General features: G+C 36.1%; 1 protein-coding gene across 1 annotated transcript in view; it reads left to right on the top strand.

Moving 5' to 3' along the window:
* Nucleotides 1-1,749: 1,749 nt before the first annotated feature.
* negr1 (neuronal growth regulator 1) overlaps nucleotides 1,750-25,656 on the top strand; it is a 269,540-nt gene continuing 245,633 nt past the window's right edge. Inside the window, exon 1 of the mRNA XM_066692238.1 lies at nucleotides 1,750-2,114. Within this exon, the coding sequence (XP_066548335.1) occupies nucleotides 1,939-2,114 (176 nt within the window). The 5' untranslated portion in view covers nucleotides 1,750-1,938. The remainder of the gene's footprint in view (nucleotides 2,115-25,656) is intronic.

Raw genomic sequence — 25,656 nt, 5'->3', positions numbered from 1 at the left:
ACAAGAACTATCTGTGAATAAAGTGACACAAAGGAGCTTAAAAAAAGAGAGAAAGAAAAAAGAACTTAAGATATGTTAAAGCAATGACTTGGGTTTCAAAATGAGCCTCATCTGTGGTTTTATTTTATTATTGTTGTTTGTAGGACAACTCTGCAGGTTAAAAAAAAAAAAAATGTTTGCCCAGCAAAACCCTTATGCAATTACCTCTTTACAAATGTAGTTTTCCATTAGTGATGTTTATTTTCTCACATAAACCATTGAAAGAAGTGCATCTGGATGAACACATGCATAATCAGACTGTTGTAGTCATTAAAATACTGTTTCATACAAATCTTGCTTTATCCCCTCATGGAAAAGTGTGTCGTTGCCAGGGTTACAGGAGAGCTAAGCCATGTGTTAAATATGTTTATGTAATAAAATTAGGACCTTTGGGAGAACTTGTGACCTCACCATAGGATCGTGCCAAACAGTGCACATTGACATTTCAGACAAAACCTCCCTTTCCTTTTTATGTGTTGCAATAATATTTTGAAATGTATTTAACAGCAACAACAACAACAACAACAACAACAACAACAACAATAATAATAATAATAATAATAATAATAATAATAATAATAATAATAATAAAAACTTCACCTAGTTTTGCTTGACTCACTGTAATTCCCTTATTTATATCAAGGAAAAACTGCTCCTCCCCAAAAGTCAGATGCTTTAATTCAGACAGTGTAAGAAAAAAATGTGAAATTTAAAAATGATATATACAGCTCTGGAAAAAATTAAGAGACCACTCCAAGTTCAGAAATCAATGTTAAGTGGTCTCTTAATTTTTTCCAGAGCTGTATATTCCATTTCCAGTTTTCAGCATGTCCAATATAGTGCAAATAAATGCACATGCATATTATACTATATTATCTTTCTTGAGCATGAATTGCTGTGACTGTTTAAGGAGAGGGGGAAGTTGTGATCTCACACGACTATAAATCCACTTTTTCAAAATATGACTAGGTCAAATAATAAACTGTTGAGCTCTGTCAGCCAAATGCGTACATTGCCACTGATATGCATAATATCATGGACAATAAAAAGCCTTTTACAGTTCTTCTTTTGGAAAATGAAGTTCAGTAAATGTTCAATAGGCTTGCTCTGTTCTGGTTTAAGAAAGCCCTGCTTTGCTTGTCATATCTGATAATAAAACGGCAGTATGTGGTATTTCTTTGAAATGACAAACACATTCATCTACAAGGCAGTGGAATTTCTGTAATAGACACATAGCCTCTGACCCAGACATGTATAATCAGATTATATTAAAACCTGTTCATTGAAAAAATGCTGAGTCTTTTGTTATAAGCTGTCATTTTAATTGCTGCCTCTTACGTTTGCTCTCCCGAAGTCTGCCCATATGGATTCTGTATGTTTGTATGTAAATGAAATGGTTTTATAACTATCCGGTGTGTTGTTATTCCCCTGTCTTTAAAGACGAAACCCTTTTTAAGATAGCTGCTGTCTGGCATGCGTGGAGTTAACATTTTGTTATGATCACAGCCATGTTGCTTTGTGCATAGCATAGGGTTAGGATCATTCCACAATCGATATCTTTAATTGCTCTTGTGTTGTTTTGTTGTATCAATACCCACCAGCTTTAACTGCTCCATCACCAGTTACTGGGACGGGTTGCCTGGGAAACGGCCGCATGGCAACAGGATCAGAGCCTGGGGGTTGTCTGCTTCTCAGCCTGCTCTCATTTTACATCACATTTCCTCACTAGATGGTGTGCAAGCCACTGGAGAATAGACTTCTTCATACAGTGCAGCTTTGACAAAACAAACCTGGAAAACTCTCCGGAACGCCATTTCTTGAGCTTTTCAGGGAGGGAAGAGCTGGAATAAGAGCTTTGTAAAGGTTTGCAAACAAAACGAGGAAAGCAATCTAGCAGTGATGGACATAATGATCGTGGTGCAGGATGCATGTTGCTCTGGTCAGTGGCTTACTGCTATAATTCTCAGTCTCTTCTGCTTTCTGCCCTCCTGCTTGCCTGCTGGACAAACTGTGGACTATCCCTGGATGGGAACGGAAAATGTGGTTAGCAGACAAGGGGATACTGCTCTCCTGAGGTAGGGAAAAACAGCTTAACTACTTAATTGCCTTTTGCAGTTCAAAATAAAGCAAGTAAACAACATGTTCTGTGCAGCAGCACTTTATTCATTCTGCTGAAAAGGTTACAGTGATGTTAAAAGAGAGTTAAAAGGTAAAGTGTTGCTAATAATCTAATTGCAGTTACACATCCTAACTTACACCTGTTTCACACTTTAGCCTAAGTGGGTCATCTTGTGCAGAGGAGCTCTGAAACAGCCCGATGTTTCGCGCTGCACACCAGCGTCTGAAGTCTCGGGCTGTACTTTTTCTCTCTCTTGCTTTTTGAGAGCTTTCGAATCTATCGGGAAACAGAAAGAATTGCAGATGGACGGAAAAGCTGTTTATGTGCTGCTGCTGTCAGCGTGCATTAGGCAGGCTTTTAATAGATCTCTACATGGATTTCTGAAAACATGCAATTTTCTGTGACTGATATTTCTATCAGTTATTTTTTCATTTTTGTTTAACTCTTAGCCTTGAATTTGTATTTTATTCTACAAATACACTGATATAGTTTGAGATCTATCTCTCTATATATATCTATATATATATATATATACATATAGATATAGATATAGATAGATGTCAGTTAAACAACATAAAGTGCAAGAAAGTCATCATATTTTTATACATGTGTGTGCATATATCTATATCTATTTATCTATATGTCTATCTATCTCGATTTCATGGATTTAATGTTCTTGCGCTTGCTATGTTGATAACAGGTTGTACATAGTTATATATATAGTTTTTCTGGTAGTTTTTATTTATGAAAGTCACCTATGTGATTGTATGACTAAAGTTTCAGAGAATTTTGTTAGTAAAGAAGAGAAAAATACTGGGTAATTGTCTCCAAACGATAGAACTCAGGATTTTTAGTTAGTTTGCTAAGTTTAAGGACGTGTTCTATTTGGATGGAAGGAGGATTAGAAAGATACACACTGATGAATTCAGACAGGAAAGTGGGAAACAAAAGAAACAGTGAGCCACATCTCCTTCATTAATCTTGGTAGAGGCATGCTCAGAATGTGACAAATAGGCTGTCACCATTTTATTTCCCAATTTTTATAATGTGAAAGGAAAGGTGTTTTTCTTGCGGTCCAAATTGTTCTTGCCAGCAGGGGCACACATACATGCAACACATCCTGAGATTTGAAGAATGTGTACATCGTATTCTACACATTTTCTATTCAGTGGCATAGAATTTAGTTCCAGTTTAATGAGGTCTATATTAGGCACGTTCATTATATGTAGCTTTGCCTTAATGATCTAGCAGAGCTTCAAAATATGCCCATTTAAGATCTGCAAAAAACTCGTCCTTTTCTTTTTCTTCTAAAGTAGATTAATACCGTGCCAACATTTATGTCAATGTGAGCTGAACTGCAGATACTGTGAGAAAACTCTTTTAACACATTCGTATACGTGACTCATTAGTGGATGGTGGCTTTAAGTGATTGCTAGAGGGAGAATAGCTGCCTGGAACTCACTACAGGAACTGAGCATTTTGGATATGCAGCTACTGTGGCGCTCAAGAATGATTGCCCTGTATAAATTTTGAATATTTTTAAAGAATTGCAGTGTTTTCCTTCATTGTTGTTTTTTTTTTTAATTCTTAACCTGCTGGTAGCTGGGTGAGATCAGTTTTATTATGTCATTAATAGTTTATGGGGCTTTTTGCAATTACCCTAGCAACAGTGATGTGAAGCAGACTATTATGTGCCATATTGCCTGCATGCCTAAAGGCTGTTATGTCACACAGCCTTATGCTTTAAATGTTTTCTGGAAATAACTTTAAATCCCCGGTGTCAAACTAGGTTGAATTTGATTAGTGTTACCTTCTGCGATTTGATGATCTGCACCCTTTTGTGCATTTATTTAGCAGGCACTAATTATTTGATTCTGCAACCAAACATCTCATCTCTATGTCCCTAATGAATTTCAGACTGCTTTGGTCAGCTCTACAAGCTGACTGCAGCTCAGTGAAGACTTCAGAGCTGATTCTAGCCTCCAGTAGGAACGGTGGAGCTGTCTAAACCTTTGGATTATCTAATTGCCAGAACTAGAACACAGAAGATTCAGAAGATTGAACTACCACCTCTGTTTGCAGCTTGCAGATGAAAGCTTTAACTTCCCCTATACTGCGTGGTCGTGTATTTTTTTGCTTTCGTTCCTGCTAATTTTCATATTTGGCGGTTACAGAGAAGCAGTCTTTACGGATGGTCCGCTGAAGAGAAATTGGGAGGTTCAATGGTTCATATATCTTTCAGAGATGTCATTATATTCATATTGTGTCACTAAAGCTGGCGGCAACACAACTATCTGAAGAAATAAAGGCTTTCTATTTAGGTATGATTAAATATATGAATCTATGACCATGTTTCCAGAAGGCAACAATAATTGCAGGTTGATTGCACCAGAGGGACATTTGCTCCCAAGTCAAGTAATTCTTAGAGGTGCATATCTATCAAAACACAACTAAGGAGTGTAAAAGAGAAAGATAATTTGTGTTTTCTGTTGTGGTTAGTTTTTTAAAATCATTTAAATAATTACCTATCACCATATTCTTGGGAGATAAAACAGATTAAACAAATGCAGCAAACAAAAAACACACAAATCTTGACATAAATCTTGACACAAATCTTGATGGATTTCCTCTTTGGGGTACATTCACCTTTTATTCGAATATCCTAAATGCATATATATGGACACTGTGGCATTGCCTCTCCATTATAGCAGGTCCAAATCAATTAGAAGGTCAGTGTTAAATTGCTCTGTATGCAATTAAATAACTGAAATGAATGAAAGATTACTAATTCCATTAACAAAGTAACCTCCCCTGCAATTCTGCATCAGTCAGGATCCTTGGTGGCACACAGCTCTATAGTACATTGCATGATTTGTTAGGTGTGACATGCATGCAGGCATAACATGCTTTCATGTGACGTGTGTGTTCTCTGAGCGGGCAGGGAGGACACAACTTCATCACATGATTTATCTCCTTGCATCATGACAACCCTTGTTATACAGGGCCCTGGCAAAGCTAAGCTGAAATCACTTGGATTAATCTCCAACCAGCTCAGAACTAGAAACACCAGCCGATTAAATTCATCAGGTGACAAGAGGATTTCGACTTGGCATTTAGGCTGATGCCTGCTCATCTGGTTTCAGTCTCAATGGCCCACATTGGGAGAAGCTTGATTGGGGCGCTGTATATTAACAACAAAAGCTGTGGAAAACGATTCCATAAAAATGCAATATTTGTAAAATTATAGTATAGTACTGGTACTGGTAGTCTGCAAGGTCTTCACCTCCTATTCACTCTCTCTCTCTCTAACTCGCTCTCTCTCTCTCTGTCTCGTAGGAAGTGGAGCTGGTCAGGTCACGGAATTCGGTGTGATTCCTCCCAGGGGCTTATGGGAGATAGTGTGTGGTACTGTGGTCAAGTTCTGCCATCTTGCCAACAGCCACCACAATGCCACTACATATATATATATATATATATATATATATATCCATTGTAATATAAAGTATTTGATCCAAAGCTAGCAATGTCTTGTCAGCTCCCAATGTATGACAACATTTTCAGCAATGCGCTTTAAAAGAAGTGCAGAAATATTCCTTTTGATCAAATCAATGTAATTGTTTACCATTCATACATGACACACTCTGCCGCTGCAGTACTGATGTCATCTGTACTGGCACTGTGGCAATGCACTACACAATGGAATAAAAAGTACTTGACAGTGGGAATAAAGGACGACTGTAGCAGTTCACAGCTCTTTCCAGCGATTGTCTGACATGCACACAATTTCCTTTATTACCCTGCACCAATGTAAAAACAATACAGCAGCTGTATGTTTCCAGTAAAAGATTGCAATAAAAACGATCAAACTCAGGCACTAGGCTAGGCAGTAGGTGGGTAAGTTCCTTCCCAGCCTATTCATCTCTGAAAGACTGTATTAAATAATAGTTTTTTGCCCCAACCTAAACCCTAGAGGTCATTAGTCTACATCTAAAAACCAACACTATTTTTCACATCAATGTTGGGGCTGCTATGCTGGCAGTCTCATGAGAAGAGACCAAGGATTGATGGTCACAGTGACAAAACTGTGTATATTCATCCATTGTTTTTTTTTCCTTTTTTTCATACCTTGGCAAGGTTGAGTCCCATTAGTTTGGCCAATATCATATTTTGCAGGCGTGATTTAGCTTCTCTCTAGAGAGACAAATGGCTGCCGAGTCTAGCCCTGCCTCTTCAAACTTTCACAAATACATCAAATATATCATTCCTGAGAAGCAGATTAACTTAATCAAACTTTCAAGTGTTTCATGGAAATGGGCTAGTAGCAAAACTGATCTCTGTGGATCTGTTCTGTGACATACAAGTATATTGAATCAAAGATTTCAGGTAGTCTACCTAATACAAATTGTGCATGCTGCTTGGAAAGAGAGAAAGATGGTTGTTCATGTAAATCAAAGGTTGTAACAATATACACAATGTATGTATAAAAGGTCTCTAAATACATTTCAGAATGATGATTTCTAACTATCCATTAATTGGTTCCATCAAGCACTTGGACTTATTCAGCAATGAAAGAATCAGCTCCTACTTCCCTCTTCCAGTAAGTGTTTTCCCATCAACCTTTGTGAATTAACACTTCCTGCTTTTCAAGATGGACTCTCAACCTTAGGGGATAGATGTGTCATAGCACCTGGCTTGCTCTCAATCTGGTCATATCACGAGGATCTAGTCTGCATTCACTTTGAAGAACTAGATATTGGCCACACCTCATTATGTCAGTTTTAATTAATCACTATAGTACTTACATAAAACTGTTGCCTTCCAAGGATTATCAGGCTTAGTGTTCCTGATGGAAAATCCCTCTACTTAAAAGGTTTAATTCCTCTGTTGTTTAAGAAAGACTGTAAGTGGTGTATGGTTGAACAAACAAGGTCTTGCCATTATTAAACATGGAAGACAAGCTTGACTTAAATACTTTTCATTAAAATGAGAAGCAATCCTGTTTGCAATAAACCTGTCTTGTGGTCTGTACCACTTTAGCCAGCTGAACTCTAATCTGGATATGTGTATTTGTCAAGAAAAACAAAACACAATCATATTGTACTGGGGATGAGCCTGCTGTCACAAAATGAGCATCGTGAATGTTTTCATAGTATTGGGGTTCATGTGAAATTCAATACAAACACATTATATCCTGCATTATTGGCAGTGCCCTCTGTGGTAACCTTTTCAGCTTTCCAAATCCTTTTCTATTACTGCTGTGGATGTATGACTCAAAATGTACAATAGTTTTGTCAGAGGAAAGCATTTGCGACTGACTATTCTGTCAAGGATAGGGCAATTGTACTGATGTGAAGTTACAGATGGTAGACACTGGATTATATATGCCTGTTGTATCCTATTCAATTAAACTGATCTTGCTTAATTGGGTTTTTGGATTTATAATTTTTTGGGGAAACATCTATGAAGTCAGCACTCACTGTACTATCGTTATATTGGAGAAAACCCTTGGGCAACTACTGGATCATGTATTAATATGTATATTAAAAAAAAAAAAAAAAACACATATATGTCAGTTTCCAGAATCCACATTTCAACATATTATCTTTTTAGTGAGACCTAATGTATTTATATATATATATATATATATATATATATATATATATATATATATATATATTACCCTACCCATAATGCATTGCATAGGTCCTTACATATACTGTTAATATACTTAATTATTATTCATGTCATGTATTTCCAACATGTCTGAAATGTAAAGCTATGAAAATCAGCAATGAATATGATGTCATTATCAAAGATCACTGCCCCTCATAACTAACGCAATACATATTACTCACGGAAAGATTATCTTCAAAACATAATTACAGGAAATTTAGAACTTTAGTGTGACAGGAATGTAAATCTTACATTTAGTTACATTTATGTTGTTACCTCGGTTGATTAATGATGTACCTTTAAAGATTTGGGAGCACTCCCATCTGATAGTGTTGCATTGATTTGCAGCAGGTGCTACGCTACCAGAGAAGTCTCTTGACATGACTTCTGAGAGATAGGAAACCAGGAGCAGCTCTTGCTATGGAAAGGAACACATTGGTCAGCCAGTGTAACTGTCACTATTCCATAAGGGCAACTGTGACTGTCACATTTTGTGGAGGCAATTTCAATAATCAAATGAGCAGCAAAAAGCGTTGGACCATGGCATTTTCATTACAGAAATGCCTTAAAAAAACAAAAGGTTTATTTTAAACATTGTGCCTTTTTTACATAAGTATTTATTTATTGAGGTTTAGAGGAAATCAGTCCTAGAAATGATCAATCCAACAGCAATATGCTGATTCATAGTATTTCACAGGTGCACATTTAATTTGTCTTCTGGAACACATATTGAATATTATGTATCTGAGCATTTGGACTCCTCAAATTGTAGCATTTTAGTCCTTCCACTCTAATTTTAACTTAGCCAAAATATCCTTGCTGAAAATTGTAACATGTGAGAACTGTGATACATCATGCAAGACAAGGACATTCATCTCGAATCTAAATTTAGATTTCCCCCCAATTTTAATCCTGTGTCCCTTAATGAGAAATGATAAAACACATTTTCAAACCTTTACGCTATTTTCTTGATTTCCGTGTAATCCCATTATATATGGAACCCCTCAAGGGATATAGGGGAGGGGGGATACGGAAAAACTTTATTTTGCATTTGAGAAATATAGATTTATATTTTTTTCACAATTTCCTTGTAGATTTTCCATATTTATACTGCGGCGTAGAGAAAAAATAAAAGAAAAGTGAAGATATTATGAATTTAAATAATTTAAAAGCTGATGTGTTTAAATTGCAATACCAAACTGATTGAAACTGAAGGGCATGAGTTGTTAGTACCATGTCTGTCTTTGATGTGTAAGTTATGGTCAGGAAGCAAACTGTTTGAGTGTGTGTGTTCATACCATAAAAGAGAATATCGCAAAAGTGAAAAGAAACTACCCAGTACAAGTAGTAAATCTCGGCCAGTTATTTTGAGTGCACAGTTGCCATACATCTGCAAGGGGTTGTAATTAAGATTATGAAGACATCTCTCAGTTAACTTATGGAATTAGTGCAGAAAAACCATGATCATTCTTTATTTCATTTGATTTTTTGTCACTGAGTTCTCAGATGGTTCCACATGGAAAAGCATGCATAATTAAGTGTTTTCTTGGCAATTAATAGTAATGTGTTGTGTGCAATCTGGGCATTTTTCCATTCTTCCTAAATTATTCTGCTCAATAAAAGGGAAATATTAATAGGTCTACTTATTACGCAAGTATTTGGGAAAGATAATACAAGCAATTTTTTTTATATATATATGACTGTGTTCATATATATATGAAAATATATGGACACCTAGCCATTGTGAATCTGGTAGTCATTAAATACAGTTAAACCTCCACACTGGTTTCCTTTTCTTGCCGCCTTTTCTAATTAAACATATTGTGTAATATATCATATACATGTACATGCATTAAAGGTTATGTGGTTCTAAAATATTTGATTAATTTTTGTTAATTAGAGAAGTATGAAATGGCTTCCGGATTCATGCTAGATTGACTTTGTTTAATGTGTTGTAGGAGGCACATCAAAAAGACTGTGTTGACCCTTTGTGAATGCATACGCACGGAATGGGACGGTAATTGAGGTCACACATAGCTTTTGTGTGTCAGATATGTTACCTGGGTTGTTTGTGTCTGTTAACACTTCATTGCCTGCAGGGGTTCTGAAAAATGCATTACATAAACTGTGAAAGGGTAGGATATACAGGCCGTGTGAATATCATCTTCTGTTCTAGCTGTTTCCTATAATGACATCCAGGTAAGACATTCCCTGTAATATTCACTTGCCTCAAGGCTTGCAAACTTACAAAGAGTGGAGTTTCAGCACAGAGTTTGTGTTGTTGTTCTGTTGGTTTTTCTTCTGTACTTTTCCGTTTGAGAATTGTACAGTTGATGTTCTCCCCACCAATCGTAGAGTAAAGCAGTGAAAATAAAAGAAGCGAGGCATATTTGCATTAAACAAATGATTGTCAAATGCTTATACTGGCAGATAAATTCCCTGTAGTTCAAAGAGCCTTTTTTTAAACTACCTTGAAGTTTTTGAAGGGAGAAACAAAATGAAAGAGGAGAGAGAGAGATTGAGACAGACATCATGACATTAAGATTCGAAAATATGTGAGGCCAAATGAGATTCTCATTTTTATTTTGAGGTATTGTCTTTTTTCACGAGGGACATGACTCATGGTATCCTATCTTTGTCATAGCAAGGCCTGAGCGATAACCTTTCTTCTTCTTTTATCTGTCGAATCTCTTGACTAAAGGTTTACAAGACTAAGACTGATCTTAAAAGTGCTTTACTCTTATTGGCGAGATATAGATTTCAGGTTTATATCAGTGTAAACTGGAATGAGTTCACTGTTATCTCCTTAGCCATATGGTTGTATTCTTTAGATCCACAGCTTGTCCTATTTATAAAATGGCAAGTCTCTCGACTTGGAGTTACTCCACGCAGACTTCGGTGACTTATTTCCCTCCGCTCGAACCAAATGGCACACGCCCTGGCGATGGAATCAGATAACCATAGATTTTTCACAGAATTTATTACAGTCATTACCTGCTTTTCAATTTCCAGGGGAGCACACACTGACCGACACAAACTGGGTGCAAATCAAATGCACACACAACACCGCTATCCGTTAAACTGCCAAGACATTATCATAAACCACACATCAAATGTCAGACATGCAATATGTAATTCATAAGATTGGATGCATTAAAATGATTATTAATATTATTTGTATTATCATTATTATTATCAGTAGCAGTAGTAATAGTAATACTTCTGTGCTCATAAAACAACTTATGTGTCATATAGTACTTTAAAATGTAAAATAAAATGCCAAATCTGTAGCCTTTGCAATGCAATTTTTCTAGGATTAAATCTGAACACTGCATACACGGCTTATGACTACATTTGCTCAGATTAAACCTAAAGAGTATAATATTCTTACAATGCAAACATGAAAAATGCAACCAGTACAGGAAGTGGTTCAGGAATGTGTAAAATAAAATTAAAATGACAGCACAATATAAGGCTCTGTTGAATTAAGATTCCCACCATAGGAAGTTAGCAGAAAAAAGTGTAGTGTAAAAGAAAAAGTACAATTAAATGAAATCACCAGCAGTGGTCAGATCATCTATGACAATATGCTTTTACTAGAATTAGATTTTATTACCAACCTCACTTCAGGAGATAATGCATCGTTAATGTGACATTTTTTTCAGACACAATCAGATTAACCTACAGAAGTCCGTAATGAGTTGCTGCTGACAAACTGTTCAAACAGTAGCACGTGTCATCCTCTGTATTAAAAGATCGTTTGATTTGGACAATTATAGCAAGTATGATGCTTGTCAAGTACATTTCACGCATTGCCAGGCTTGGTCTTTAATGACCAGCTTTTGTCCGTTTTCACGTTGGAATTATTGTTAAATTCTGTCGTTCCCAGAACACCCTTCAGATGATATAGATAAAGTCACTGTGGCTACTGAAGATCAGTCATTTTCCACAGGGATGCACAATCATTCTTTCGCTGAATTCCACTTCACCAGAACACTTTCTTTAGATGGATTTTCCCAGTTTCTTCCATACATTTTTTTATACACCAAGGACTTCTGCAGCTGTAATTACATTCTCCACATTTTGAGGCTGTCGAAGCCGGACTGGTTTATATGTTACCATTAACTAATATCATGGTTTCCAAATTGAATAGCTTTAATAAAAGGGAAAGTAAAAAGTCAATGCACTGCCTTGTCCAGGTTTTGAATAACACAGATAAAATATGCATTGTTCTGTAATTGAATATAATACATCTAAATTGATCTTACGGTCTTGGCAACAGCCACAACACCTTAACATCCTTCACTGCTCATTACAGAAAAGTAATGCTTTAATTTGCCCATCCACTATTCTATGTGAGGATTTTGAACCTGTAAACAATTATCTTTTGGTCTTTAATTTGATTTCTAAACACATTGATTTTGGTTAAAGTCAACACACTTAGCTCATTTGATTTGATGCTATTGTTCATGCTACTGGGCATGAAAGTTTAAACATGCAATTGCCTTTCGAGTCTCTGTTGATGCATGGTGGTGTGATCCTCAAGACCAAAACAACACATCAGACTCCATCAAACTTTAATGATTGTAAAACCTGCAAGGGATACAGGTAGAAAATGCAGTACTTCCTCTTTTTACAGCTATAATAACCATAACAGATTGCAAAGCAGAGATATGTATTGTAGGATTCATAGGTGGAATCTGAATGAGTTTTGAGTTATGAGGCATTAATAGATTATCATGGATGGTCCAATCCTGATGTTCCCAGCTGGCTGTAGTCCATCATCAGTCAGGTGACTATGGAATTGAGTTAACTACCTCTTATCCAGTCATAACAGTTATAATCAACCTTTTGACATATGCAAATTAACTCATTTGTAAGCTCAAGGAACTGATTTTAGATGGGAAAGGTTTTTAAAGACTGATGTTTTGAAGCCTGCCAGTCACCATAATTGTTGCAATGGATTTTTATTTTTATTATTCACTGACTTACCTTTGTTTTCTTTTTTTTGGCCCCCGTTACTCAGTTACTTTGTTTTGATATTCATTCTTTGTGGGGGGGAAATATTTTATTCCTGAAAATAAATTCCCTGCAAAGATATTTCTGCCTCAGGCTTTTTGTTACATCAGATCTGCAGTCTATATAAGGAGATTCATATCAATTTGAATACACTTTACAAATATATGTTTGTAATATATTGCAATTCCTTTTGCCTTCCCTTCAACATACTATTTGCATCACAGGGCAAGTTTTGTTTTTATCTTATTTTTATTGATGTATTTTTTATGACAGCTGAACTATTATTATTAATATTTATGTGTTTATTTCTTAGCAGATGCCCCTATCCAGGGCAACTCACAGTTTTACAAATCTATCATATTGCCTTTAAAGTTTCAACATCTGGATTCAAAAGAAAAGTCTGCTAAAATGTATACAGTGTCTGCAAATACAATTTAATTTTAGGTGATTTCCTGTTCAGTTCATAATTGAATTTATATGATGTTAGCATGTGTTTATGACATCTTGAATATTATTTCCCCTACTCAATTTTAATAAATGTCAATCTGCCTCATAGTTTATAGTGTCCCCCAAAATAATTTCATGTATATTTAATAGAAAACACTGGAGCATGGGGAAGTCAATTTTACAGTAATTAAAGCTAAAAGGTGTTTAAACTCCCAGCTACATAAGTGAAAGATTATCCCCAGTTTTGCAAAGAAGGTTGTTTCTGTGCTTGGTGATGCATTGAAGTATTGCTTGCCAGGCTGAGAAAACTGTAGGTGAAATGGAGTTTGGACTATTACATCGTAGAAAAGCTGAGTTTATTGATTATGCAGATGGTTGAGGTTTTGCAAAGAAATCCATTGTACTCTATTTTGTATGTTTAAATTATTATATATTAATATGTTTGTATATATAATAATCATCATCTTTATAATAGTTTATTTGTATTATTGCATAATTTTTGGCACTAATGCTTTGCAGTGGCTCATATCAATTCTGAGGTGAAACAGTCTTCCTTTATCAAACTCATAAAATATAGTTATTATGGGGATATGTGTTTTAAAACTCTACATGTTTCATGTATTTTGTAATTTACATAACAGTACAGTCTATGAAATTATGAATTATACCAATCTATTTTGAATAATGCATATTATTTAAAGATTATATTTTTGTATTATATTTTGAGTAACGAATAATATTTCTTGATGTCCCTTTAAAATGTCTTTATGTAAGAGAGTTGACTTGGAAATAAGACGTTACCAATAATGAAAGACATATTCCGTTTTTTTAACATCGCAACATATACAAGGCAGTGACTCTAATTTCCCCTCAAAATTCAACTACAATGGCTACTTCTGGTGTTAATAACTATAGTAAATGGATTCTAATGTTAATACTGGTAATAAATGTTCAATTACTTATTTTAATTACAAACTATGCTTGGAATAATGATGAGTTTCTATGAGCAGTCAGCTGCTATCAACCTGAAAGGCATGACTCGATTAATTTTTGACTACTCTCTTTGTAGTCTTCAATCAATCAATCAATCTTGCCTAAACTTCTTAAATAAATGCTAATACCAGGATTATAGAGCTGCTTAATTGCCTGTAACTGTCACAATGGAGACTGTTCACACACTCACCATATCCTTTAAGTAAAATTGATGGTTAAACATTGTGTCATGCAAGCATTCATGCCAGACTCCTAAAATATAAAGTACCACCCAAATGTATATGAGCAGGCAAAGCTGCTATTAATACATAACATTTCCTTAAAAAAACATGTATTCTGGGTGACAGAGAATCAGGAAATAGCACATATACATGTCATCTTCTGGGTCTTAGAAATTCTGAATTTTGCAGTTTGGCACAGTGGTTTTATTTCAGATGTGTTTCAGGAAGAAGGAAGAGTTATTAAATAAGTAATGCATAATCGTGAGCATCTGGGGTAAAACTGCAGAGGTTTGTATTGTGCCAAATTAAATGAAAATCCAGTAAGACATTTAAATTCCAAATATCATGTTGCAATGTTCCACTTGCCAAGCTGTCAGAGAACAAAAACACGATGCAAACAAATATTCGGTCTGGATTATCCTTGGTAGAAGAGATTAAACCAAAGTTTTCAGGAAATACTGTGAGTTATTTTTAGTTTTTTCTGTTGGTATTGTTATAGTTATGTGAATGTACTGCACAAAAGATATAAGATAAACTGCACTTTTATTGTTGTTGAAAAGTATTTTATGAAACCCGAGATGAGTGCTACATGAGGAATGCCATTTAGAAGCTATACAGAACTGTAATTAAGTAGTCTTTGTAAGTGAGCATAGGATATCATTAGCGTCTTCAGTGGATGTCAGAATTAGAGCTTAATCTTGCATCATCCTGCAACTTTATTATGATTCAGAGATGCTTAATGGCTTAGAGGGATGATTCATGGCTAAATAAAATGGGTGATGACACTTATTCATACAAATTGGTTCTTGGCCCACATAAAGTGTTAAATTAAAATGTATTACACATTACAAAAAGAAACAAACATTTCCATTGAAAGTACCTTCCATTGTCTTATGAGAAAAAGTGCCAGTTTATAAGTATCCTTATTAGTTATCAACTTGAATCCTGCCTAACCATAAAAAGTCTGGTTGTTCACCTATTTAAGCCTTGATTACTTTCATAAAAAAATCTAAAGGGTTCTTGTGCAGCTTTTGTTAAGTGTTTTTCTTCAAGATTTGTGTATATAGTTATTTATGGGGTGGGGGATGCTTTGCTACTCAGTAATACAACCATAGGTTTGCATATGGAAATGTGCAATCATAGAAACATGGCTTTCTGTGTTTTTCTCAAATGAGACATGCTGTTGATCACCAAACTGGACAGTTATTGCTGCTTGAGGAGATTTAATGAGCAACTAGAAACATCGTCCAAGGCTATGTCTTTATCTTTAACTTAAACTAAAGGAAAACAATACTCACTGCAGCCTAAGGCTAATGTGGGCCCTGTTTTTCAACCAATGTCCATTCCCAATCTGAACTATACAAGTCCTGATGAATAAGCCAAGGCCTTGAACCATGAATGCTCATGACTCAATGGGAAATAATGTGCAGAGACAAGGAGGTGGTTCGGGTCTAGAGAAAAGCGGTAACTACACATTTGGACATGTTCAGAAGTTCGGCGTGGCAGTTATCATTTCCTCAGATGAGTTTGTATTTGAATTGACCCATGAACCATCACAGCACGGGTTAAATGGCATGTAAAAAAGGATCAATATGCAATGACCATAACCCAATTACTAGGCTGTGCTTTTTGATGTTTCGCTGAGTGTGATTTCCTACATATATGTCCACTAAACATCCTTCCAGTACAGCTTGAAGCACTTCCTCTTGCAGATGGACCAGTGAGTGCTTCTAAACATCCCATGTGTGTTGAATCTTGATCTTGATCTTGATCTTATATTGCCTGCACAACAGAAGACCTTATCCTCCTAAACATTGTGTTTCTTATTTAATCTTAGATGAGGCTTGTCGCAGGTTTACTGGCACACACATTGTTGCTTAAATTAGTTTAGTGAATCAATTTCCAGTAATTGATGCTGTGTCATTGCAGTGGCAAGATGCTCTCATATAAAGACATGAATAAATGCCTAATTAAGGCAAAATGAGGGTAATTCTTATATTATGTTTGTGTTATTGCACATCCCCAGAGCGTTTTGTTTTTATGTTAACCCAATGCCGTTTCCTATTCCCTACATGTATTATCATCCCACTGAGCATTGTGCACATGAGATAGCAAGATTCAGAAGCAAGGTTACATGTATCTGAAGTGTATTGATATCTTTATTTTCTGTTATATTGAAATTAAGTCTGAGGCTCAACCTAATACAGGAATCATTTATTTTCTCCTCTTAAAAAATGACCTTCAAATGGGTCCCCAAAACAAACGGACATACTCAGAGATAAATAAATAAATAATATGTACTGTAAAATCACACCATTGGAGCTATTGGTACTTCTGTACAGATTGTGTAGCCTTAGGGTTACATGGTTACAGCAGCATTAAACTGAATAGTTCTAATAATGCTGAACGTCCACAGGCTAACCATTAGGATTACTGTGTGGCCTTCAGCCAACTGGTCCCTTATTTATGAATTAATCTGCAGATCCTAACTCATTATTTGTTTGTTTGTTTTTACCTGTAAAAACTGAACACTTTACATCTGGATTTTAATACATTTTCTATGACAATAACCATTGTTTCGATTGCATGTGAAGCACTAGAATATTGAGATACAGCTTCAGGTTCCATAGCTGCTACTGCCGAGTTAATTACTCATTGTAAGTCTCTAAAGCTATGAAAGGACTAAATTAAAACTTTGTAGCTACTATGTATGCCCTTAGGTTACATGTTGGGTGACCTTGTAACTGATTTCTAATACTGATTGCTAAGCCAGGTGGCAAATTCAGAGGTTATGCACGTGTTAACATACACTTCCACTTGACAAAATAGATTAATTTAAACTGTTAGCTGCAAATGACCTAGGTAGGTTTAATTATCCATTATAAATTACTATAAACAATATATTAACATGTTATAATTGTGTTATAAATGGTTATATTAGACATAAAACATTTGTTTTGCTGTAACACCTTATACTATATGCAAAAATCAAACTTTTAAAACTGTTTCCAAACTCCAGTATTTTCTTACATTTTTTATTTTTTGAATATTTTGTATAATTGCTAACAGTGTCATAAACCATTTATAACACAAGTAATAACATGCCAATATGTTGTGTATAATCATTTATAATGGATTCCTAAAATAAAGTGTAACTATGACCTATGCCACGTGGAGCTAGATTTTATTCTTGATTTAATATGAAACAGGCAGCCAGGGGGCTTTATGCTTTAATGAAACCAGCACTTAGGAAAACCCCATAGTGGACATGGGTTTTCCACATTGGGAAATGGCACATAATACTTAAAAAAACTGTATGTTCATCACCATGGAGATGGTCTCAATGTGTGATAGCTTTTTAGCTTCCTACGGATGGAAAATACCCTAAAATGACTCTGAAATGAACTAGTTAAAAGGCCTTAGAACTGGACTTAGAACCAAGTATTAGAACTGATTATTACAGATGGTAAGGGTCTGGGAAAATTATTCTCCACGGGATGCTAATGACTAAGTATCTAAAGGTATTAAGGAAATGCCTTCCCCAAGGTCTGACTACACTTTATGATCTGTGTGGTTTTAGTATCCTGTAGTCTTAGATAGTCTACATTTGGATTATTAAAGCAGAGGGCAACTAAAGCATACTGTAGTCTAGCCACAAACAACCTGATATTAGGAGCTCCAAGCTATTAAAGACAATATGTACATAAATAACTGTGCTTGAAAGAGCTTGCAACTGCTCCATTACTCGACCTACGAGAGAGAGAGCGAGCGAGAGAGCAATTTTGCGTAGTGTTCTGTCTAAGGTGCACAGAGCCACAATACATGCAGGAACCGAGTGATAACTAGTTGTTTTCTGGAAAATGGCTGGCACGACAAAAAATACGTTACAGAGAGAGACAGCTGGAAATCTTTCGGGAAAATGACAGAAAATCACTATTGCACTTACAGCCTATGTCATCTGAAATACCAGACTGTGAAGAAAATCAATCTATAGGATTATAATTGCATTGCAGGTTCCGAATGGCTGGGAGATTCATGCAGTAAATATGACTCCTGGCCATAACTCACAGAAGCCCACATGCCCCTTGGTCGCCTTCTATATTGAATGCATCAGTCTCTCTGAGTTACCAAGCAGCCCTGGTGGGTGTGGAGTTTGTGCTTGGCTCGAAACTTTTTGTATTGTTTTCAGTTCAAAGGAAATTGCAGTTCTCTTAGTGTAGTGTTTATTTATTTATTCATTTATTTATTTTCATGGTTAGGATAGGAGGTACACGTAGCACGCTTTAATTTCTTTCAAAGATCCACTACACTCTGACTTTTTGGTATGTTGTCCTTCAAGCATATACTTACATTATAAATCAGGGGTCTCACTAGACATACTCTTTTTTTTTTTTCAATTAATTTAAGCATTCATCGGTGTCTGTGGAATTTGTTACATAAATGACTACAAAAAGAAACTATTATACTTATAATACTAGTACATTTATAATGGAAGTATATGCATGAAGGACAACACACCAAAAAGTTGTTAATTTCTTACCATCGATCAGTTTTATATTAATTTAATTGTTTCTTTTAATCCTTGCTGATGAGCTTTACCCATTGGTATTTCTCTGACCCTTTCACAGTGCACTTGCATGATCTCATTAAAGCACTTTACAGGGGGAAATATCCACTGCAGATTGCAAATAGATTTAATTTAAAGCCTTTCAATTAAAAAAAAAATGTTTTGGTGCAATAGGTCTAGTTTAGCCCTTAGAAACTATTAGCCTTTTTCATACGGTGATATCACTGAGCACAATTGGTCTATTATAGGTCCACATCTGACTGGCAAGGAGCATTCAGATAAGCCCTCATCTGTTCCAATAGGAGGCCGATTCTGTGTTCAAGGGTCAACACCATTCTTCTCATCCTTTGAAATATAAAATGACAACTGCAGAAAACATTCATATTTGACTTTGGAATAACCTTATATCTGGTATTTAATCATACAAGCCAGGGGGGGTTCCTCAGCACTCCAAAATGCTGTAATAAAATTGAGGACAGTGTTATCTCATCAAATTATAGTGAAGGCAAGCTGCACCCTGAGCTGTTGTACCAATGAAAGTCATGTTAACGCCATCATGAACACGTGAAAACATTACTGCAGTGCCGGATGAATTAAAAATATGTTAATTCTGTATCCGTTATCCACACTGATTAATTCATTCAGTCTGTGTTTGATTTCTGGTCACTGAACACCCCCTCCCTATATATAGGGAATACAATGTGTATAAATATTTTTTTACTGTTGCAAATTGTGATTATTTGAATTATTTTCTGTACATAAAGAGGGTGCTGTCATATGGATTAATTTCAGTTGGGGACTAGGTTGGCAATGCCTGCCTCTTTTCATTTTTGACCTTTCATAATTGAAAGGCAAGCAGAACATTGTCACTCTATGACATCTACCCCATGGCAGTTTTTATTGCCCTCCTAATAGAAGAAAAAAGGTGATCCCTGATGTGAAGTTCTCATCATTTTTTTTATCTGTTCAGGCGACATGTGACATTCAAATTATGATAAGTTGGACATTCCATCTCTAGCATGTACCATTCGTTTGCTGTGAGCAAATGACATTTAAAATTCAACTGCCACTCACAATCTCTCTTCAAAGACAGAATAAACAAAAATCGATGAATGAATGGACTTTTCTTATTATCATTATTATTATGTTATAATAATCTAAAGTTCACGCAGCACACCATAGCATTAGCTACAATGATCTCAGTGTGGATGCTTAAAGCACCTCATTTAAGATCACTATTTAATAAAATTGTTGTCAATCATCTCACAGATTCCACTGCTCAAGAGGAACTGAAGTCCACCTCTCCCACTGTTGTTTTGAGTTGCAAGAAAGGCAGCTTTGTCATAATTTGTGGCCGAAAGGTTTTAATTAGCGTTATTGTTGAATTTGTCTGTCATCTGCATAATTAATGTGAGGATTTTAGACTGCTGTTAATGTTTAGTTGAACTGAGTAATTGGAGGGACTGCATTGGTAATTATTAGTAAGTGGGTGAAGAAGCAGCGGAGCGAATCGATATCTTTGAGCAGAGATGTTCTGTCCACCGGGATCGCGTCGAGGTAACCGAGGTGTCATGCCACAGGGAGATTGCTGCTTCCCTGATTTGTGCGGGTAATTTATTCACTGCTGGCCTTAATTTATGTACTCAATGCATTAGGTAACTACTAAACTGATAAAATATTTTTTCATTAAATTTTTGCAATTGAGTTTTGTAAATATGCTGTCTTTTGTGTGACGTGCTGCATTAATACTGAGCTGTGTTTGTAGAACGAGTGCATTATTTCATGGTTTTTGTGCACTGAAGGCTTATAGATTACATGCATCAATTCCCATTTTGCACCATGACAGTTATAATTACCAGGAAGGTGATGAGTCTTTTCTGAAATGCAGTCTTCTTTTGGGTGTGTAATTAGAGTTCTGGTGGATAAAACTTGTATTTCTTTTTTCTTTCTTTCTTTTTTTCACCACAGGTCTTTTCGGTCCAAAACTACACATAAGTCCTGCCAGGATATTAAAAAAGGGATTACTTATCTCTCTTATCATAAGTGGCTCTTGCGGGCAACGTAACTGGAATATATCAAAAGTATATGTTTTTTTTTAAAACACTACATTCAGGATACAGCTTTCATGTTTTAAAAACACATTCATATGTGCTGGAGGCCAAAATTTCACATACATAATTGAACTGAAAACTACTACTTTCATATGAAATAAACATTATTAAATTTCTGTGTTGTAACTACATGTATTTCCCCTCAAAATACCCTTGTTAGTAACATACATCATATTCTCTTCTCACACCCTCAACCTTGGTCTATTAAGTACTACTTTCCTAAAATGTATTGATTTTTAACTTCTTCACTCTATTGTGTAGATTATTTAGCACCATTTTAATAAGTTTAACAGTTGCAAGCTGAAATCCCAATCATTCACATATATGTTGCCTTTCTATATTGCGCTGCAAGGGTTTGATTTTCATAATTGTTTTTTATGTAAACACAGCTGGGCAAAATTGAAGAAAGAACTAAAACAAGTAAGGGAACTTAATTTCTAATATAGAAGTGTAGTGAAGATGACAATTATAAGTGGATCCAAGTCCCAATCAATTTCCATAAGCCAGAGAGAGGACTGTTGAGTATTCCCAGTGAAGTCTGTTAATAAACTGACATTCAAAAAGTGATCATACAGTTTCTGCTTTTGGTTTCAGGCTTTTTTTTGGACTTCATATTCCCCCTACATGATTTCCCTACTTTATTGCCCCTTTTTCTCGTCCTCCACGAGCCATTTTCACATCTGCCTCGAGAGCTGCTCTGTCAGTGACACAAGGCGACATTAACCGCTCACGTGATTTGTCTTCTCAAAAAGCCTGGCGCCAGTCCAGGAAAGTCCTTCTATTCATAATACACTTTGTTTACTGTGACATAATGCGGCAATAAGCACTGCGTGCCTCAAAGGTCGACTTATTGTGCTCGATCGAGGGGATCGCATTCAACGGCTACTTGTTTGAAGAGCGAGATACACACAGGCTCACGCTCATATCAGTTTTAATCTGCCCATCAATAACACAAGGCTTATTTCAGAATGGACTCTGCTTGCAAAGCCTCCCAGCTTTGAACGAAAGGCTATGTGGAAGAGGGGAGGGGGTAGGGTAACATAAAACAGAAGTTCATTCATTCTCCTTTTTTGGTTGTTTTTGTTGTGGTTGCCTTGGATTTACACGTCACAGAGTGTACATTCTTTTGCACACAAAACCGAACAGAAGGAAGCAGCTACTTTCCATATTTTTTGCAACTTTGGCATGAGTTTTGAAAGGAGTTTTGTTATTTCACTTTATATGTGTGTTAATTTGCATTTGCTCATTTGTTCCTCCATACTGCTTTTCTTTTCTTTGTTTACAATACTTAGTGGGTATAGAAGTTAATTAAGCTGAATGGTTCTTCTAAATGCTTCAACTTTCCTGTTGTTTTCAGTGTGGTCGGCTATTTTAATTGTATTTCAAAATGTAGGGACCTACTTGTGATATAAACAGCTTTTGTTTTATAATTGAGAAACCAACATCAAACAATAGCTTGGTCAGATAACTAATGCTGTGAAATCCGGAAAGAAAGATCTTAGAAATATATATTTTGGTGTGGAAAAACTTTAGTCTTAAAGAAATAGTATGTGTTTATTTAAAAATAAATACACTATGCAGAGAATTGTGCTCTAATTTCACAACATCACTTGTTCAGAATGAGGACTTTTACTTTTGTTTGCATAACATTATTACAGTTGGAAGCCATTGTGTTTTATTTCTTCAGTGGTGATTTGTTTGAGGCAAACTTCTAAATTAAGTCCTTATTGGTATTTTTTCCAATGTGCCTCTGGATTGCTGGTCAGCCAAATGCAGACATGTTTGCGTTCAACAGGAGCTATATTGGATGTGCTTGAGTGACTCCCTCTTTTCCCCATAGGGAGTCTAGGTGCCAAATGAAGAGTAAAGTGCAGTTAATGAATATTCCAAAATTCATAAAGCACATTGAATTGGAAATGAAACAAAAAAACAATAACAGTAGTATTTTGACCTTCAGGCTATACTAGAAAGAATGGAAATTCCCTTTATGTACTTTGCATTTAACTGCAACCAGTAAAGACATCTATTTATTTGTTACCTCTGTATTATTCATACATTTATGCACTTTGCAGTTTCCTTCAAGGGTTTTTTGTTTTTCCCTTTTCTTTCAAAGTTCACTTTAAACCCAAACCAATATATATATATAGGGCCAGATTAAATCAAAACTTTGACCCAATTTCTAATAGCAAACTACAGAACTGTACTCAGTTGCATCTTCATTTTTAGCAAGATGCCAATTTCTTCTAATCATAAATGTAACCGCTATGATGCACAGTTCTGTAGTTTTCTATTAGTGTGTGTGTCAAAGTTTTAATTTAATCCGGCCCTATAGTATCACAAAGAGAGAGTTTCCAACAAATATCAGTGTCTCCATTAGGTGACCATATTGAGACATGAAATACAATTCCTCTCCTATATCACTGATGTAAAATATGATTCCTGTTTCATTCTCCCTTACCAATCCATCCAACCTTATAAAGGATTCATATTTTTACTCACATATGTATGGTAACTGTACATATAATGGCATTGCCACACCAGTGTGTGTTAGTTAGTAGGTTTTCCTTTAATCTGTGAATTAATCATTATACAGCATCTTGTCAAAATAGAAATACAGAGCTAGCAGGAAGATTATAACTGTTGAGTATTTCTGGCCTCTTCCACAGAAATATATGTTAAAAAAACAACTTGTTTATAGTGGCTCCAATTTGCTGTCTTATATATTTGTGTGTGTGTATATATGTAGGCAACTCCATATACACTCACCTAAAGGATTATTAGGAACACCTATTCAATTTCTCATTAATGCAATTATCTAACCAACCAATCACATGGCAGTTGCTTCAATGCATTTAGGGGTGTGGTCCTGGTCAAGACAATCTCCTGAACTCCAAACTGAATGTCTGAATGGGAAAGAAAGGTGATTTAAGCAATTTTGAGCGTGGCATGGTTGTTGGTGCCACACGGGCCGGTCTGAGTATTTCACAATCTGCTCAGTTACTGGGATTTTCACGCACAACCATTTCTAGGGTTTACAAAGAATGGTGTGAAAAGGGAAAAACATCCAGTATGCGGCAGTCCTGTGGGCGAAAATGCCTTGTTGATGCTAGAGGTCACAGGAGAATGGGCCGACTGATTCAAGCTGATAGAAGAGCAACTTTGACTGAAATAACCACTCGTTACAACCGAGGTATGCAGCAAAGCATTTGTGAAGCCACAACACGTACAACCTTGAGGCGGATGGGCTACAACAGCAGAAGACCCCACCGGGTACCACTCATCTCCACTACAAATAGGAAAAAGAGGCTACAATTTCCACAAGCTCACCAAAATTGGACAGTTGAAGACTGGAAAAATGTTGCCTGGTCTGATGAGTCTCGATTTCTGTTGAGACATTCAGATGGTAGAGTCAGAATTTGGCGTAAACAGAATGAGAACATGGATCCATCATGCCTTGTTACCACTGTGCAGGTTGGTGGTGGTGGTGTAATGGTGTGGGGGATGTTTTCTTGGCACACTTTAGGCCCCTTAGTGCCAATTGGGCATCGTTTAAATGCCACGGCCTACCTGAGCATTGTTTCTGACCATGTCCATCCCTTTATGACCACCATGTACCCATCCTCTGATGGCTACTTCCAGCAGGATAATGCACCATGTCACAAAGGTCGAATCATTTCAAATTGGTTTCTTGAACATGACAATGAGTTCACTGTACTAAACTGCCCCCCACAGTCACCAGATCTCAACCCAATAGAGCATCTTTGGGATGTGGTGGAACGGGAGCTTCGTGCCCTGGATGTGCATCCCACAAATCTCCATCAACTGCAAGATGCTATCCTATCAATATGGGCCAACATTTCTAAAGAATGCTTTCAGCACCTTTTTGAATCAATGCCACGTAGAATTAAGGCAGTTCTGAAGGCGAAAGGGGGTCAAACACAGTATTAGTATGGTGTTCCTAATAATCCTTTAGGTGAGTGTATATTATTGTATATTGGCACTCTCTTGTGTTTTCCAAAGTATCACTGCAATCAGACAATAATATAACCAACAGATTGCCTTACAGGTCATACTGATTCATTACAGGTATATCAGTAAGGTGCTGGTAATTCTAAAAGGAAGAGATCATGCTTACTATTGGAAGCAAGAGTGTTTCGAGAGATGGCATCAATCGTGGATGTGTTTTACCGGTATTTCCTTCTTAGACTGAAAGTAACACCACATCAGGGTCACCACAGGCACAGCAATTTGATTATGTGTAAACATGGTTCAATATTTGTTTAAAACTCAAACTGTTAGTCTGTACCTCCCACTGTCTGGCCATAAAATATATATGTGACATTGTAATCTCAGTCCAAGCTCAAAAGCAAACTTTGTTACAGCACCATATTCCTTTTCCTAGACCCTGTCTCTCGTTTCCGCTACACCAATACTCCTCGCTGGCTTTCCACCTCAAAGAGGTGTTTT

Source organism: Amia ocellicauda, chromosome 19, assembly GCF_036373705.1.
Source record: "Amia ocellicauda isolate fAmiCal2 chromosome 19, fAmiCal2.hap1, whole genome shotgun sequence".
NCBI lineage: Eukaryota > Metazoa > Chordata > Actinopteri > Amiiformes > Amiidae > Amia > Amia ocellicauda.
The sequence above is the reverse complement of the archived record's forward strand: the minus strand, read 5'-3'. Positions and strand labels throughout refer to the sequence as shown.